The sequence below is a fragment of the Arvicola amphibius genome, chromosome 7 (genome assembly GCF_903992535.2).
Source record: "Arvicola amphibius chromosome 7, mArvAmp1.2, whole genome shotgun sequence".
Classification (NCBI taxonomy): Eukaryota; Metazoa; Chordata; class Mammalia; order Rodentia; family Cricetidae; genus Arvicola; species Arvicola amphibius.
In genome coordinates, this window is record NC_052053.1 from 91,327,034 (window position 1) to 91,343,488 (window position 16,455).

Here is a 16,455-nt window from a genome sequence, read left to right on the forward strand (position 1 = left end):
AGGAGCAGGGTGTGGCCCTGTGGCAGGAGGAGTCTTACAGCCTGCATGGCTCATAGGGACAAGGTCCCAGTGTAAATGGTGTTCAAGTCCACTGCGAGCCATGTAGATTTGCTCCCAGCCTAGCAAATAAATTCGAAAACCAAACCAGACTTCATTCTCCTAGGCCTCCCTGAGAAACCTAGGGGTTTCCCAAGGAAGCAGCTACCAAGAGCAACCAAAAGTCCAAATGGAGCACTGGAGTCAGAAGGGACAGTGCCCGCAACCTTGAAAGGGTTTATTGAAACACAACACATACAACACTGGAGGTATCACCACGACAGCACGAACCCACAGCAGCACCGTTTACTCTCGGATGCAGCCTTCCTCGCTGAGGTGAGACACCGTTGGGAGTGATATGGCGAAAACACGAAGTCTGTTCTTTAGCAAGTTCAAGAACTTGCTTATTTCCTACAAGTGAAATGCCCTGTTAGCGCATGTGGTTGGTCCTTTCTGACAATCCCCATAAAAGTGGGGATGACCCAGCCCATGGTACCTACAGGAGATGGGAAGAAAGTTGCTTTATCCCCTCCCTAGAAGAAGCAAACTCACTCCCCAGTACAGTCCAGGGCCCCAAGACAAGACTTCGGGGGGGGGGGGGTTGCCAACAGCAGAGCTAGGTGGTGCCAAGAATGACCATCCTGCCACCACAGCCCTCGGCAGACACAGGTCAATTGGTACTCAGAGCAGGAAAGAAGGAATGAGGTGTAGAGAGACACTAGGAAGGGGCAGGTAATGACAGCCACACTCAGTGTGGAGCCCGAGTCAGCCAGCCCAGGAGAGTCGAAACCCAGCAAAGCAGCCTCAAGCCCTTCACTCGAAGCAGAAGTTCATGCAGGTTGATCTGCCAAAGGCTAAAGGCCTCGCTGAAAGATATCTGGGTCCTTCTGAAGAATGAGCCGGCATCTCTCTTCCTGTGCCTAGAGGAGGGAAGAAAACAGAGGTGAGAAAACACCACCTCAGCATCATGTAGAAAAATAAAAGATGGCAGGTGACCTGGCCGGCTCAATAGCTCCCTGATCCTGGGGCTCACTTGCTTACCTGACTATACAACTGCCCAACGGAGGAGGGTGGGGGATGGGGGGGATGGGGCGACTCAAATATCCCAAAGAAGATATTCAAAGCAGTAAAATAATGAGGCATAGGGGCTCTGATTCCCTCACCCAGTAGAACACTCCATGGTTTAATCAAAAAGTACAATGAATACACGTCAACCCAGAGTCCCATTCCACCCCAATTCAAATACAGTTAAAGTCTCTACAGAAGGTCCGGTGACGCTGGGAGGCTGAGCACTTTACATGTCAACCCGGCTCAGTCTCTCTGACCAAACAAAAGACATAACAAAAACTGGAATTTATGATAATGACCTCTTGTTAGGTTTTCGGCTAGCAGCTAATCAAGCCACACCGGTAAAAGCAATGCCAAGGCCCCTCTGGGAAGCTGTTGGTGAACTTGTAAGCCCCTGGGAGACTCCCCAGGTGTCTGGATCCCAGGAGATTAGCAGGCTCCATAATTCTCATTTCCCCGAAGAAGTTTACAGAGCCAGGTTATCAGATTCCAAGACCTAAACCGAATGTGGCCCTCCTCCCTCATCCTCGGGGTCACACACCCTTCCAGGAAATGTGGCCATTCCCCCCAACCCTTGCTGTCTGACAATCAGGGACAGCCTACATAGGGCCCTGCTGTGCCAACTATATGGTATGAAACCCACTCTTCCTCTGAAACCTGTAGGAAGGGACTCCCTCTCTGCTACGTGAGCCTGAACTCTCTGTATAGGCCCTACCATGCTCTGTCTGCCTGTTTATCTGTCTATGGTGTTAGTGACTTCTAAACAGTCTCTTACACCAAATGGCTCTCTACCTCCCAGACCCTGCTGAGCTCCAAACCTAAGACCTTTATCTTTTTAAGACTTGGCTTCCTCGGCCCTCAGCAAAAAAGAGAAACCACACTCTGCCCTTCATTGGTCGGAGTATTTTGCCATAACCCAACTCATATTTGCTAGTTAATGCATGATCTATGCGGCCAAATAGTTGCCCAAAATGATCCATTCCTCCCCAGGGATTGACGGGCTGAGATGCCACACAAGTGAGGTTTCTTCTCTGGGCTGAGAACATCCTGCCAGACCACAGCCTTTGCAGTATATTCACCAGACTCCACAGGAGGGCTAGAGCTTGATCCCCTAGATCCTTTATCCCAGATCCTGAAGAAGCACGGTTCTTATCATCCATGTCTCCAGGATGCCAAGGCATCTAGAAGGATCTGTGACCTGAGAGAGCCTCCCCAGGTCACAGTCACATCTCCAGGATAAAGAACAATGGCCTCCATGTCTGGGCTGGTACTAGGAGCCAATCAGAAATAGGGTCATGTTGGGGCTTCCTGATCACAAGTCTAGAGGGCACCTGAATGAGCTGAGATGCTCAAAAACCAACTTCAAACTTCTATAAGGGAAAGAATCATCTGGAAAGTTGGACTGGGAAGATGCAATCCCAGGTGCCATCATTTGGCAAAGTACAGGCGTCCTAGGGCACACAAAGGGAACCATCACCTGCTGACTCGCTGCAGCTGACTTTACCCCTATGATTCTCTGAAGGGAGATCAAGAGGTTGATAAGCCAAGATCAGGCCCTAAGGACTGAATGGTAGGGAAAGCAAAGCCCATCGAACAATTCCTGGAACTGGGAGGCAGCCGGGAGATAGGAGAATACTCACTCGGCCAGTGCCCTGATACAACACCGAGACATGTTGAGGAAGGAACTGGCACTGGACCGGGTGCCCAGGGTGGTCTCAATGCTGCGGAGGAGATCATTGGTCTTCAGGATGAGTAGCATCTGGCGAGGCACGTGGTTAAGGAGCTGGCTGATCTCAGACAGGTAGCTGGCCGCATTACTGCGGATCTCTGAGTCCTAGATGGTGGTAAGAAGACATAAGAATGAGTGGAATGACACACAAAGATCACAGTGCCAGGGGTGTGGGTAGCCTATGCCCAAGAGAACACTAATAAGCTCCAGGTGGGAGCTTCTAGCACATAGCTGTCTTGACACCCTGTGGAACATCCACACACACACATGAAAGCAAAGCAAAGCATTGGGGCCTTGGGGCCTGACCATCCAGACAGGAGGTCCGAGGCTGACTCCCAGGCAAGCCCTGGAGACGGCACTAGTGTACACTGAGAAAGGCCAAGAGCTCTCAAAGGCTACTGGATGCCAATTTCAATTGGCCTGGAAGAAGCCCTAACCAAACCCAGCCCTATATAGTCCATGGAGAGAACTCCCAGGTCCTACCCCAGCCCTGCGCCACATCCTATCTACTGTCCCCTGTGCTCTACCACTGCCTGGGTCCTGATGGTGGGTGTCTGCCCAACAGCCAGAGCCCAACTGTTTATCTGACCCTCAGGTCACCCTCTTCAGGAACCCTGAGCTACTTGCTAGCCCTAGGCTACAGGTTTCGTTCTCTACCAGCGGTGGCTCTGAGCATTTATTCCCTCCTAAGTGACTGGCCCATCATACTTCATTCCACAGAAACCCTTAGAACAGCGGACCTGAGCATCCTGCTCCAAGCCTGCCAAAGGCTTCATTTCCTCCTGAGAGCTGAGTCCGTACTCTACCCACAGCACATAAAGTCTCGTGTGGTGTTCTCTGGGCCCCGCCACCCTCCAGGCCACACCAAACGCTCTTGCCATTGGGCCCTGGTGTGCCGGGAGTGCTCCTAGCTTCACACCTCAGCTCAGCTATCAGGCACTACCCCAGGTCTGAGCCAGGCTCCCAGCCCCTTCCTCCTATCATTTTGTTTCCTCCAAGGCACCCGTGACCTGCAATTATCCCACCTGCCTGTTTGTTCAGTTGTTTACTGTCTGTCTCTCTCAACCGAAGTGTAAATTACACAAAAGACCTGTCTGTCTGTTGATCGCAGGATCCTGGAAACACGCTCAGGGGCCAGCGAAAGCAAATATTTATTGAATGAATGAACTCCAGGAACTGGGAGCAGGCACTTTATATGCCATGACAGTAAAACAGAAAGCGTAGCTTCTACCATCCCTAGATCGCCCCTCTTCTAGGGGGCCTCGTAAGGCTGGTGAGCCTGGAACAGTGGGTGTTCATCACTGCCACTCAGCCTGCCAGCCAAACGCCCGTTTGAAGGAAAATGAGCCAATAACTGGTGAGGGGTAGACTCTTTAAGACATGGTTTGAGACTCTGGATCCAGCCTTTGCGAGAGGTGCCTGTGACAAGCCAGCTTGCAGAAAAGAACCCTGAGGCCCAAATGGCTGATGGGAACATGGAAGGTCATGGGACCAGGGAGAGGAGGGGCTGGAAGCAATGTCCATGCTCTCCAGAAGCATGAGGAGGACCACATCTCTACCCGCAGTGAACAGAGTCCTCAGGGAAGCCTGCGTCTGCTCACTAAGAAATAACCAAATAAGCTCCCATGAGCCTGGGCGGGTATGCAGAGGTGGACAGGAATATGGGGAACATGAGCTCCCTAAAGTCTGTGTCCTGTCTAGACAGACTAAGGCCATGAATGAAGGAGTAAACATAAAAAAATGGGGAGGGGGGCTGTTTCACTGGGACAGAGCTGTTTGCAATGGAGAGGAAGCCAGAGGGGACCCAGGCGCAGGGAACAGTGCCCAGTGGGTGGAAGAAGCAGGAAGGCCCCTGGTAGGTGCCAGAGGAAGCCTGGCATCTCACTAAGCTACTGAGGTCTAGGATTTAAGTCCACAAGCCTCATCTCTCCTCCAGACTAATGGGGTCCCAGGGGACACAGTAGGCTCTCCTTCCCCTGCCCTCCTCACCCCAGCGCCAGTTCCTGCTCTCCTCCCTACTTCTCTTCCTGTGTGGCTCCAGTCCAGCCCTCCCTCCACAGCCCACCAATCAGGAGCCTTAGACACCGGGCTGGAAGGGGTCACCTACCTCAGTGGCAGAGACGGGAACTTGGCCAATGCCTCTTTTGACTGAGTCCCAGGACCGGGCTGTCAGCATACAGGCGAACAGCGGGTAGAGCTCAGCGGCCCCCAGGCGCTGGCTGTACTGCTTCACACGCTCCATGTCGGTCCAGATCAGAGACTGCCAGAGATGGCAGTAGTCTAGGCGGAACTCCTCCGTGAGCACCTAGAGCAGGGCAGCAGTCAGCAGGCAGTCTCTGCTGGCCCCGGGCCTGAACCGTGGACTTGTGCTGACCACTGCCCAGGGGGATGAGGAAGGCCACAGCTCCCCCAACACTCAGCCGTTCTTAGGGGCCCAAGTTCAAAGCGAACAGTTTGAATATAATGAATCTGAAATTCCTGGGACCAGAAGCATTCTAGATTTGCAGTTCTTCTTTCTCAGATTTGCATATCCATCATTTCTTGGGGCTGGATCACACATCTAGGCATGAAATTCATTTGTTTCTTACATGCTTTACATACATGGCCTAAAGGTGGTTTTATACAACGTGTTTAGCAATTTTGAGCATGAAACGAAGTGACTTGGCATGGAATTTTCCACCTGTCGTATCACAGAGCTCCAAAGCTTCAAGTGCTGGGAGTGCAGATTTTTGGATTAGGGATACTCAACTTGTACCACAAGCCTTGGTCCTAACTGTCAGAGACTGCTGACCGCTCTCCAAAATCTATACTATCATCTCCTTTTTAGGTACAGGCTACTTCCCTGGTTCCCCACAAAGACATGCAGTCCCCGCCTCCCTCGAAGCTCTCCCACACACCCCTAGCCCTCTCCTCTGCTGTCTCCTCCTGTGACTCCTAGGGAACAAAGCCCTGTGGACTCCATCTGCCACACCCAGGACCAGCGTGTGAGCAAGCCAAGGAACTTCTGTCATGTCTGGGCCATCTGTCACTGAGGCTCCATGTGACAACAGCTGGCCGAATTTGACCTGCACCCTATTTTACCAAGCCTTTCGGAGGAGGCTGAGACTAGCAATGTGGTACCACAGCCCGAGAAAGGGGCAGAGGTGGATATGGAATCTCTTCAGGACAATTTGCCACACGAAATCAAGTCAAGCCAGGGTCCCAGGATGACAGTGAATGTCCCACTTTGATGGTGCTGATTGCAGCTCATTCCTACTGGCTGTTTATCCCAATTTCCAGAAGACAAAGTCTAGGGCCTCCAGTCCCAGGAGCCTCAATCTTGTTTGCCTCACTTGGGCTAAATATGCAGTTACCTGTCTCCTGAAGATCCCACTCACACCCAGCAGAGTCTGAGGCAGCCTGCAGTTCCCTGGGAAGACACAGCCACACTGGCACACTCCTCCTACCTGCTCCTCACAATGGCTATAAAAGAGGCCAGAGCAACTTTGCTTTGTTGCACGGATGCTGAGGTTCAGGAAACTCTTGGGCTAGGACTATACAAAACTGACAGGTCTGGTGCAGGGTTGGGGAGGCTCCCGGCTACTTTAGCTATCTGTCCCCCATCTGCAGAAATTCTGGAGGGCATCAGTGGGCTCCAATCCCATGAAGGAGCAGAGTTTTCTCCTACCTGGTAAAGCCCATGGTCCAAGAGGACAATCTCAGCCTTGCCCGTGTCCGAATGCCTCCGCACTAGTATGTTGCCCGGGTGGGGGTCACAGTGCACGAAACCGTTGACAAAGATCATTTCGCTGTACATCTTGCCCAGGTGGCAGGAGATCTGAAAGAGAGGCAGTCGAGTGGGTGTTCTGCCCGGCCCACACCTGCTGCAGGGACTTCTTTCCTCGCCCCGTCTAGCCACGTTCAAGAGACGGCAGGCACCGTTGGGCCAGAGCAGTCTGAGACAATGCCATTCTCACATCTAAGACAGAGGCTCAATTCAAACAGGACCACACAGTGAAACCACTTGGAACACAGTCGTGCTGGGACCCTAACCTCCAGGGTTTTCTGCGTTCCCACTGTGACTTCCTACGTGTAAGGGAGGAGAATGATGGCTGTCAGTCTTCACCTCCCACTGTCCTGCCCACTCTCCCCATCTCTCTCTCCTCCCTCGCCACTCTTTCCCAAAGATGAGAATGGGTTGTGGGAACGATCCCACCCACTCCCTCAAGGAACAGGGCTGGGTCAGGAACAAGTGACAGATACAAAGACCCTCTTCTGGAACTGCCCTGCCGCCAGGCTGGTCCTAGACAGCCCCAGAGTCCAGGCCCTGCTCCCCTCTCCCCATCCCCCAGAGCCCAATGCTAATCTGATTTATGATGTCTGTACAGAAGAAACGACACTGGAGAGGCCATTTAAATCATCCTGTCACTTCTGCACACCCTGCCAAGGCAGCCTTCTTATCTCTACTGCCTTTTTTATTATTATTAAAGCTAAAAGCCTCTTCCCAGTTAGGGAGCAGCTGCTGAAAAGAACCAGACCAGGGCCCCCAGATGATCTGTCGATGGGTGTCCAGGGGACAGTGATAGACTCGGCCAGAAGATAGACACCCCAAGACACCCACTGCCCTTGGCGTTCCTCCCAGCCTCAGTTGAACCTCAAAGTCATTAACAAATGAACGTAGCAGAGATGAAGGAGGCCTGAGGATTAAGATTCTCCCTCAACCGTTAAGTCTTAGGCAACAAGTTCTATGACCAAAGGCCATGCCTCTCTCCTGCTCTCACGGTACATCACACACACACACACACACACACACACACACGCGCGCGCGCGCGCGCGCGCGCACGCACACTCTAGGGCCACATCAGCCTCCTCTCCTTCCATGATCCCAGTGCCTTCCCACCTCAGGCATTTGTACAACCCGTTCCTGCTGCCACAAAGCTGCCATCTCCCCACCTCTAGGTCCCAGCCCTCTTCCTTCCTATCCAGGGCTGGAAGATGCTCTCACCATACACCCCTAAAGGATACATGGCCTTCTCTTTCCTGACACTTGCAATTACTCGTGTGATTGTTTGACAAATGACCATCTGGTTCACTATCATAAACTCCTAGGGTAGCAGGGACTAGCTCTGTTTTCTTAAACGGCTTTACTGAGGTGTAATGGATGTGCTATAGACTGGCTCCATTACGCATGTGCTTGCTTGTACCAGAACCAGACAATCAAAGGAAGACTCTGCACTCGCTGTGAGTGAGCTCTCCATGGGCTTTTAAGATGCCGTGTCTCCTACCTAGCGTTTACGCTAATTCTATCAGCCTCCCCCAAGACCCATTTATAATCAGCACCAAGTTAGAAGACCAAGAATGGTGTAATGGTCAAGAATGGTGGCATAGACCTGTAAGTTCAGCACTCGGGAGCCCAGATGGGAGGGTTGCAAGTCCAGGGCTAGCCTAGGCTACAAAAAAACTTGAATAAAAGAATAACCCTGCATTAGAACAACAGCTGCCATCCCTGCTAATAATGCTCAAAAGGCAGGAACAATTATAACCCTCCCACACACTTTGCAGACCAGGGACTGAGAGCATAGAGGTTAAAGCTGCTCACAGAAGAGCCCCCTTTGTTCAAAGCAGGTATGCTCTCCAGCTACCTAACAAAGCCCTTCTTTAGGGCTCACAGCTACTTCTGTACTTTTCCCTTGAGACCTTGAACCAGTGGCTTACACTACTGGTTTCAGTAACTAATCATTCTCATGGGTGGCTGCAGAAGTGAATGAGCATGTCACAGGGCTTGGGATCCAGTGACCTCTTGTAGATGTCCCTGTGGTATTTGTCACTGGTTCTTCAAAACAGGCCAAAGGCACTACTCTACCCCACCATCACCCAGACACCTGAAATTTGCCTCAGGTGAAACACACCTTGGGACTTTCAGTCTCATTAGGAAGAGGACTTTGCCCCAGCTCGAATCTCAGGGGTCCCAGGGTCACTGTGTTTTAATTCCTGGGAGATGAGTCTTGGCCAAAGCAAGGAAGGCCTGGATAAGCCAGCCAGTTCCCCCACCTCTGTGTCACCAAGAACCCTTTTCATTAGGCTCCTTGGAGCTCCTCGAGGCACGCTTCAAAAGGCCGTATCTGACAAACCGATTCCATTTATTAAGTAATCATTCATTTTTATTTGTCAAGGATGCATATAAAGTCCAATCAGGGCTCCTGATCAGCCCAAGATAAGCAGCGCAGCCAGACTGAGCTGACGGAATTCCAGTCAAAATGTGGAGAAGTGACATTTCATTTAGTCTGGGCAAACCTGTCACGGGGAGATGTATGATCTCCCTTAAGCTTTCTGAAATATTGTTAATCGCTCCGGGCCCCTTATTTCTACAATGAAAGATGGCCTTCAGAGGCACGGGGATTCAGGGTGGGGTGCTCATATCCCTGATCTTCATGGGCAGGTGGGGGTGCTGCTGACTACTGCCATACACACGAGTGGAGACGCCAGAGAGTGTGCGCACTCACGCGCACACCCTTTCAACACTCCCCAGCCAGCTGTCACTGGGAGACCTTCCTGCTTGGGAGCAGTTCTGAATGTTGAGTTCAACCAGATGTCACTAGGACCGACAGGTAGAGAAGGCAGAGCGCAAAGAACAGGAGTTGGCTAATGCCGATAGCTCGGCAGTAAGGCCATCTTGGTGCTGCCGCTTTGGGCATGAGTGGCCTGAGAAGCCACCCCACTCCTCAATCTCCAATTAGCGGCTACGTGGGACTGATGCCATCTGACACCATCTGCTCGACCTCCTCACAGGGCACCCTCACTATTCAAAGCCAAATACCACTACCCAGGAGAAAGCCATTACTCAAGGTTAGATACACAGATGTCATCGCTTTGGTTTTTGAGTGCTGTACAGTTTTAGACATGGAGAAAAATGCATACCACTAAGTGTGACTGTCGGCGTCATAAGCATGGCTCACAGACACACCGAGAATGGGGTGGCCAAGGCTTTTAACCCAACAGTTAGGAAGCAAGTGCAATAGCAGACATGCTTCGAGAGCAACTGTGAGCCGGGACTTACTGGGAGCATTTGAGCGGGAAGAAAGGAGAGTTCCTGGATGAAATGCGAACCACTTACTGTCCTATGGGGTCTTAAGGGGGAAAAAAAGATTTAAAAATCAACCTTTAGGATTACCTTTTCTACTGGACAGAAACTATTTGCATCTCAACTGGAAAAAAAGCTACAAGTTGATGCATGACTTTAGGCTGAGCTCCTAATTGTAGAGAACAAAGAAAAGCACATTTCTTTAGATATTAAAACAATCCTCGGGGGAAGGGAGTCGGAACTGGCACAGTGCCGGCTGAACTACACTCGAGAATGACTTTGAAAGGGCATGTCACTGTTGAGGTTCTGTTTTCTTAGTTTGGAGTGAATTTTCTTTGCATCTTGCAGAACTAGGCTGACAGCCTCTCTGGGAATCAATCTTTCCACAGGGCGTCCAGCCCTTCCTACCAGCACAGGTATTCAGGGTTCTAGAAAAGTCCCAGGCCTCTGCTGGGCTGGTGGCATCCCAGAAGTAAGGCCAATATCCCTGAGCCCGTCTGACTACTCCGCATTACTTCAGCTGTCTACTGAGGCACAGTCCACCACGCCCCCAGCGCTGCCTCTGCCTTATCCGCAGAGGGATGGTGTCTACACCATGATGGGCAGGGGCACATTTCTGGAGTAGCCACAATGGGTCGGGCTCTGTGACAGATACTAGTCATTCTCTGCAGGAAATGGCTGAAGGGGTTGGGGGAGAGATAAAAAGACAGGAAGAAGCCTGATGGCTTGCTCAGCCAACAGTGACATCAATCTGTCAAGTGACCTGACTCCAGAGAACAGGTGCTCAAGGGTCAGTCCCCCTGTCTCTCCACTGCAAGGGGAGCTTCCCTGGGGCTGACTTCTGAGGTACTCTCTGTCTGAAGAAAAGGACCTCGGGAGGAAATCCTGGCTGGGTGACTCCCCCAGTCCACACCTCGAAGCAAAGGCACAGGACAGTACTCTTTACTAAAAAGCCCCTCAGAAGTCAGAACTGTACTGTGTGAAAAGAACGTGCTACTCATACATGATTTCACTAATTACAAACGCCGTTATTCTCTAACAGTAGGAGAGAGGGGAAAAACAGGACTCCATAAAAAGGCTGAGTAAAGAATTAATTGAGTAAATAATATTTAAATCAAGGAGTTATTTTGGGACTTTTCTCAAGGCCTGAATTGGCTGAAAGTCGTTTAATTGGTCTATAATTGTGTGGATTAATTCATTCCTACCCCCAAGGAAAAGTCTATGTATGTTCCTGGGTGGGGGTGTCTCCAAAGCAAGGCCCAGTGTCTGTGGGAGAAAGGGGAGGCTGCTGTTGAGACATCTGTCCCCAGAGCCTGCCGGATTCTCCCCAGAGGCCAGCCTGCTGCCTGGGGCATGTCACCATCACCCTCCTCCTGTCACCAGGAACAAAGAGTGAGATACAGAAACTGCAGACCGCTCCAGCTGCTCAGTGCTGCCCAGTTCTGCGCAGTGCTGAAGTCAATGCATTCACGGCACACGGAGGTCCGGAATGAGCAAGCTGTGAGGTGATGTCCCTGAACATCCAGCCACTGTGAACTCCTCAGCCTTACACTGTGGTAGTGAGGACAGGAGCAGAAGTGCCAGAGGGGTCACAGGAAACTGGGGAGTGGCTCTGAAGGTGGCACCTGGAAAGCCTTCTGTAAAGACTCATCTTAACCACCCCACAGGCTGGTGCTTTCGGTACCTGGTCCCCAGTGCGTGGCACTATTTACAAAGTGGTTGAGATTTTAGGAAGTGGGGCCCGGCTGGTGAAGGTAGGTCATTTCAGGTCATATCTGCCCCTGATTCTGCCTGAGACCTGCTTTTGGATCTCCGGCCATATGAAGACCCACTGTGCATGGCCCCCTCCACAGACAAAGCCATTCCAACCACCACACCCTCCCAGTCATGACAGATGCAACCTTTAGAAACCATGAGCCAAAAGAAACTCTTCCTCAAGTTACTTCTCTAACAGTAAGTGCTTTATCACAAAAAGACCAAGACCGCTTCTCTAATTAGGCCTTACCAGACTTAACATGAGAGCTAGCCATGAGGACCTGAGAGACAGAATAAGCCTTCATCTCTCTACCAGAGATGCCCTGCAAGTCACCCCAAGTTCAGAAAGGGGCAAAAGTGAGTCCCAGGGGCCACTGCTATCAGAACACATGTGAGAGGAAGGAACTGCTATTGGCATCTGGAGTCTTATTTCTAGGGTGACAGCTCGCCTCACACACAGACTGCAAACCCTTCCACCTCATTGTTAAAGGCCAGGAGAAGGATTTTCCCTCCCTATTTCCCTTGTCCTTGGACAGACATTGAGAGACTGGAGTTTCAGTGTCATCGTGTACTGGGCATATACCCTAGACTCAGCGCTGTGCCTTGGCTATCAAAGGATACTCCAGGTCACCCACAGACTGCTGCACACAGGGAAACCAGGGTTCCTAACAGCAACGCCACAGCAGGACAGCTGACAAATGACGGTCCAGAGACAGCACTGGATTCCACAAACAGTGGCTCCAGAAAATTCCTTCGGCCCGAACAATACCTCTGCAGTGAGAAAACAAGTCCCCAGAGAACTACTAGGACCCCCTAATATTCACGAGCAACTAAGAGGGATGGGGGTGAGAGAGCAGAACTATTTCCCTTCTAATGATTGCAGGAACTGGGTCCCAGCATCTTCAGATACTAGCCAGCCAGAAGGGCTGGAAGATGCTGAGCCCAGCCAGAAGGAGGTTAGAACAATACTGAGCAAAAAACGGGAAGGTTCTATTCTGTCCACATAGGGTAGAGACAGAAATGAAAGTAATTAAGGGAAAGGCAGAAACTTCAGCCCCGCTTTTCTGATCGATGCCACTGCATACCAATCAGGTACATCCAAATCTATACACTCACAGGCTACAGAAAGGGGACAAGAAGGAACAAAGGTTCCCAAAGACTCTAAGAGAAAGAGATGTCTCCATGAGTAATAATACCCTCATGAATTATGAATTATAGAAAATGTTTTTACACGATCCTATTGCTTATAAAGCTTACATAATAGCATCCGTCCCATAGCAAAAAGGAGCTATGAACTCAAGAGCAATGAATGGCAGAGCCAGACGATCCCAGGTACCCATCTTGTCCAGCACAGGTCTCTTAGAAGCCCCACGCTTGGCTCTGCCCACATTTCTATTCTAGCACACATGGGCAGTGCCTGAACATAGTAGGTGCTCAGAAAATCTGCTGAAAGGTGACTCTGACTTCAGAGGGAAAGAAGAGGCAACACCTCTACCACAGGAACAACAGAAAGGGAGCTACAGCAGCCAACATGAGACAGCAGGGGCAAGACCTGGGGACAGCAGGCAACAGAGCAAACTGGGGACAGCAGGCAAAAGAGCAAACTGGAGACAGCGGGAAACAGAGCAAAGGCTAAGGAGCCTTGAACCAGCTACAGGTGCTCTGTGCCTATGACCTCAGCTCCAAGGAGGCTCAGTACCTTGATCTCTGGAAATAGGTTCTGGGGGTACTAAAAGAAGATTAGTTAGAAGGTTTCAAAGGTTTCAGCTAAGTCCTAAATCCATTCCCCACTCTAACAGAAGTTTGCTCCTCCTCGTCCTCCTGGGGATCCTGGGGACCAGAGCTAAATCCAAGACCACGTAACAATGGCCCACTTTTCCGACTGGCCCTCTCCCTAAGGAAGTACCTGACTGGCATCTCTGTCCAGTGCTCCTGGATCCAGTCAATCTTGTAGCCATGTGATGTCTGACCACCAGGCCTCCTGCATCTGCCCCTGCAGCCCTGTGGTAACAACTCACTCACCTCTCTCTTGGCTAATTTCATGTCAATTAAGTCAGGCCTCAGCCCATGCAGGATCTTCAACCCACACTCACTGAAATCCAATTAACCTTCGATAAAAGTCTTGCAATCGATAGTCCTTCTGTGACTAGAAGAAGACCTGTCTGCCTGCAAAAGACTCCCACACAACCTTTGCTTTTAATGAGATCAATGACAATTGCTGCCACCAGCTCTGAAAGTTATTGGCAAATATGATCCCTGGATATATATGCTGCTAGGCTCAGGGACATAAACAGAGGAGCCCTGGCAGGCTTCTGGCTCCTAGAAGGTGAGCACACCTAGGCAGGGCCACCTGTGCTGCAGGTACAAATGACAGGTGAGCACTGACCGCTCGAGGGCTTTATTCTGTGGTGAGGTCTTCTGTGAAGACTCTGCAACCCTTCCTACCCCAGATATTCATGTGCACCTATAGATATGAATAATTTGCATTAGCATGGATCTTGGTTTACTAATACAAATTTAAGGTTAATTTTGCTATATAATTATGCTCTTGATTAAGTTATTGTGTTTGAACAGCTCATTTAAAATGTAATGTATAATTAAGAAATATAGTTCAATAGAGAATCATCTATAATAGTCAAGATTGTAGTAATGTAGATTTTCTAGATGTACAGAGATGTATTTCAGATAGGTAGGTATTCTTCAAACCTTTCAAAGACTATAGAATATGGCATTTAAAATGTTTTAATAATTTAGAACTTTTCATGACAATGAGCCACGTCTGCTCCTGGCAACACCCAGCTACCTCAAGAGGAAGATGGGCACCAAAGAGGCTCCTTATGGAGTTTGCTAGCCATTTGAGCAAGAAATTGCTCTTTCCTGGACTGCTTTACTGAACATGCAGGACCCACAGAGAAATGACTGCTGAACTTGCCTAAAGGTGAGATGTTCCTTTGGGGTTCCTGCTTCATGAAAGAGTCTACTAGACATTCTGCAGGACACAGAAAAAAGTGACTGACAAACTGCCAATATATGCAGAACTGTCTTTGAAAATTCCTGCTTCATGGAAAAGTCTGCTGGTCAGTAGGCTGAAGATGGATGCCCCAACAGTACAGAAAAACTTAGGGTGACTGTCCAGACAGTGAGATGTCTCTATCAATTCTAAAGTTTTGGAAGTTGCTTACAATGTACTTCTTGTTTATTTAGGTAATATTATATCCTCTGGAGTCTTTGATAAAGTTGAAGAATTTACAGTTATAGTTATAGTTTTCTTTAGTTATGATAAAAGATAAAGTAGATATAAATATTGTCACTGTAATTCTTGTTTGATACCTGTTTTGTTTTATGTAACCTTACTATGTTAAAGTTAAAGCCTTCATTTTTATTTAAATAGAAAAGGGGAGGTGATGTGGGAGTCCCCTCTGTGTGCTGTGATTACCATTAACGAATAAAGAAACTGCTTTGAACCTATAGCAAGGCAGAACTTAGGCAGGCAGGGAAAGCTAGGCTGAATGCTGGGAGAATGAAGGGCAGAGTCAGAGAGATGCCATGGAGCTGTCAGAGTCAGACATGCCGAAACTTTGCTGGTAAACCACTGCCATGTGGCGATACACAGATTAATGGAGATGGCTTAAATTAAGATGTAAGAGTTAGCCAATAAGAAGCTAGACCAAATAGGTTAAGCAGTGATTTAATTGGTACAGTTTTTGTGTGATTATTTCAGATATAAGCTAGCTGGGCAGTCAGGAACCAACAAGCGGCCTCCTTCAACCTGCACTCTGAGTTATTTCCCAGGAATCTGCAGAGCTACACAAACTACCCTATTTGTTCTGAAACAGGCAGCTCCCGTAGCACCTTGAGTTAGTGCTCACTCAGCCAGAGTCACTAGTCTATAAAATACTCAGATAGAAAGGCTCCTTAGAGGTCGTCGGGTCCATCACCCCGACTTAAACTTGCTCAAATGACTCAGTTTAAGAAAACAGAGGACCAGAGAGGTCAGTCTGCCTTGTTTCATTCTTGAAAACTCGGGATGTCTGACTCTAGCCTGGGCATCCTCAGTACCCAGGCCCCACACATGAAGGAGACTTCACTAACAATGCATGTGGGTGAAAAAGCACAACGTTCTTTTTCCTAGGGGTCCTGGGGTGACCAAGAAGCAGTAGGTTGGGTACAGAGCCTGCTCTCAACTAGCCAGTTTCCCTGATACCGGGAAACAGGAAGTAAAGACACAGCTTCATCTTCTCCCTTGCTCTGAGAAACTGACCCAGGTAACTACCGCAGTCATCTTGGTTCCATGCCCCAAGTCCTGCAGTGGCGGCCCAGGAGGGCAGGGTGGAAGTCGATAAACAGGCACCAAAGAGACAGACAGACTGAGTCCCTGACTGGGCACCACTGCTCAGCTGTATGGACTTAGCTGCTGTGAGAAAAGAGGCCAGCAGCAGCCTGGTGCCCAGAGGGGCTTGTCCCTATCGCCACTATAACCCAGGACTGGATGCGGACGCTTAGGAGAACCCGGCCAGGCTCTCTGTGTCTCAGAGCCCCAGGCCTAGGCAAGCAGCCCCAAGCACACTCTGTCCCGCTGCCCTCGGCACTAGCCCACCTCACCTCATTCACATTGATCCCGTTCTTCTCCATGTAGGCCCTGTCGTTGACCTGCCCTCCCTCCACGAATTCCATCAGGAGCACCCTCTTGGTGGACAGCTCCCAGTGGATCTGGGGGACCTGGAGAAGGAAACAGCAAGCCCCATCAGAGGAGGAGGCTGTGGTCAGGACGGGGCCCTAGTCAAGTGCCGGGAGCTGGACACCGGCT

At 50.1% G+C, this 16,455-nt stretch overlaps 1 protein-coding gene across 3 annotated transcripts in view; it reads right to left on the bottom strand.

Annotated features, from left to right (window-relative positions):
- Window positions 1–259: 259 nt before the first annotated feature.
- Window positions 260–16,455, bottom strand: part of Adck1 (aarF domain containing kinase 1) — a 92,829-nt gene continuing 76,633 nt past the window's right edge. For 2 of the 3 annotated variants that reach the window (XM_038336744.1, XM_038336743.1), the window contains exons 7-11: window positions 16,251–16,367; window positions 6,501–6,650; window positions 4,941–5,138; window positions 2,745–2,938; window positions 260–956 (exon numbers count right to left, since the gene is read on the bottom strand). In XM_038336744.1, the coding sequence (XP_038192672.1) occupies window positions 785–956; window positions 2,745–2,938; window positions 4,941–5,138; window positions 6,501–6,650; window positions 16,251–16,367 (831 nt within the window). In that variant the 3' untranslated portion in view covers window positions 260–784. The remainder of the gene's footprint in view (window positions 957–2,744; window positions 2,939–4,940; window positions 5,139–6,500; window positions 6,651–16,250; window positions 16,368–16,455) is intronic. The other variant, XM_038336745.1, reaches the window with a different exon arrangement.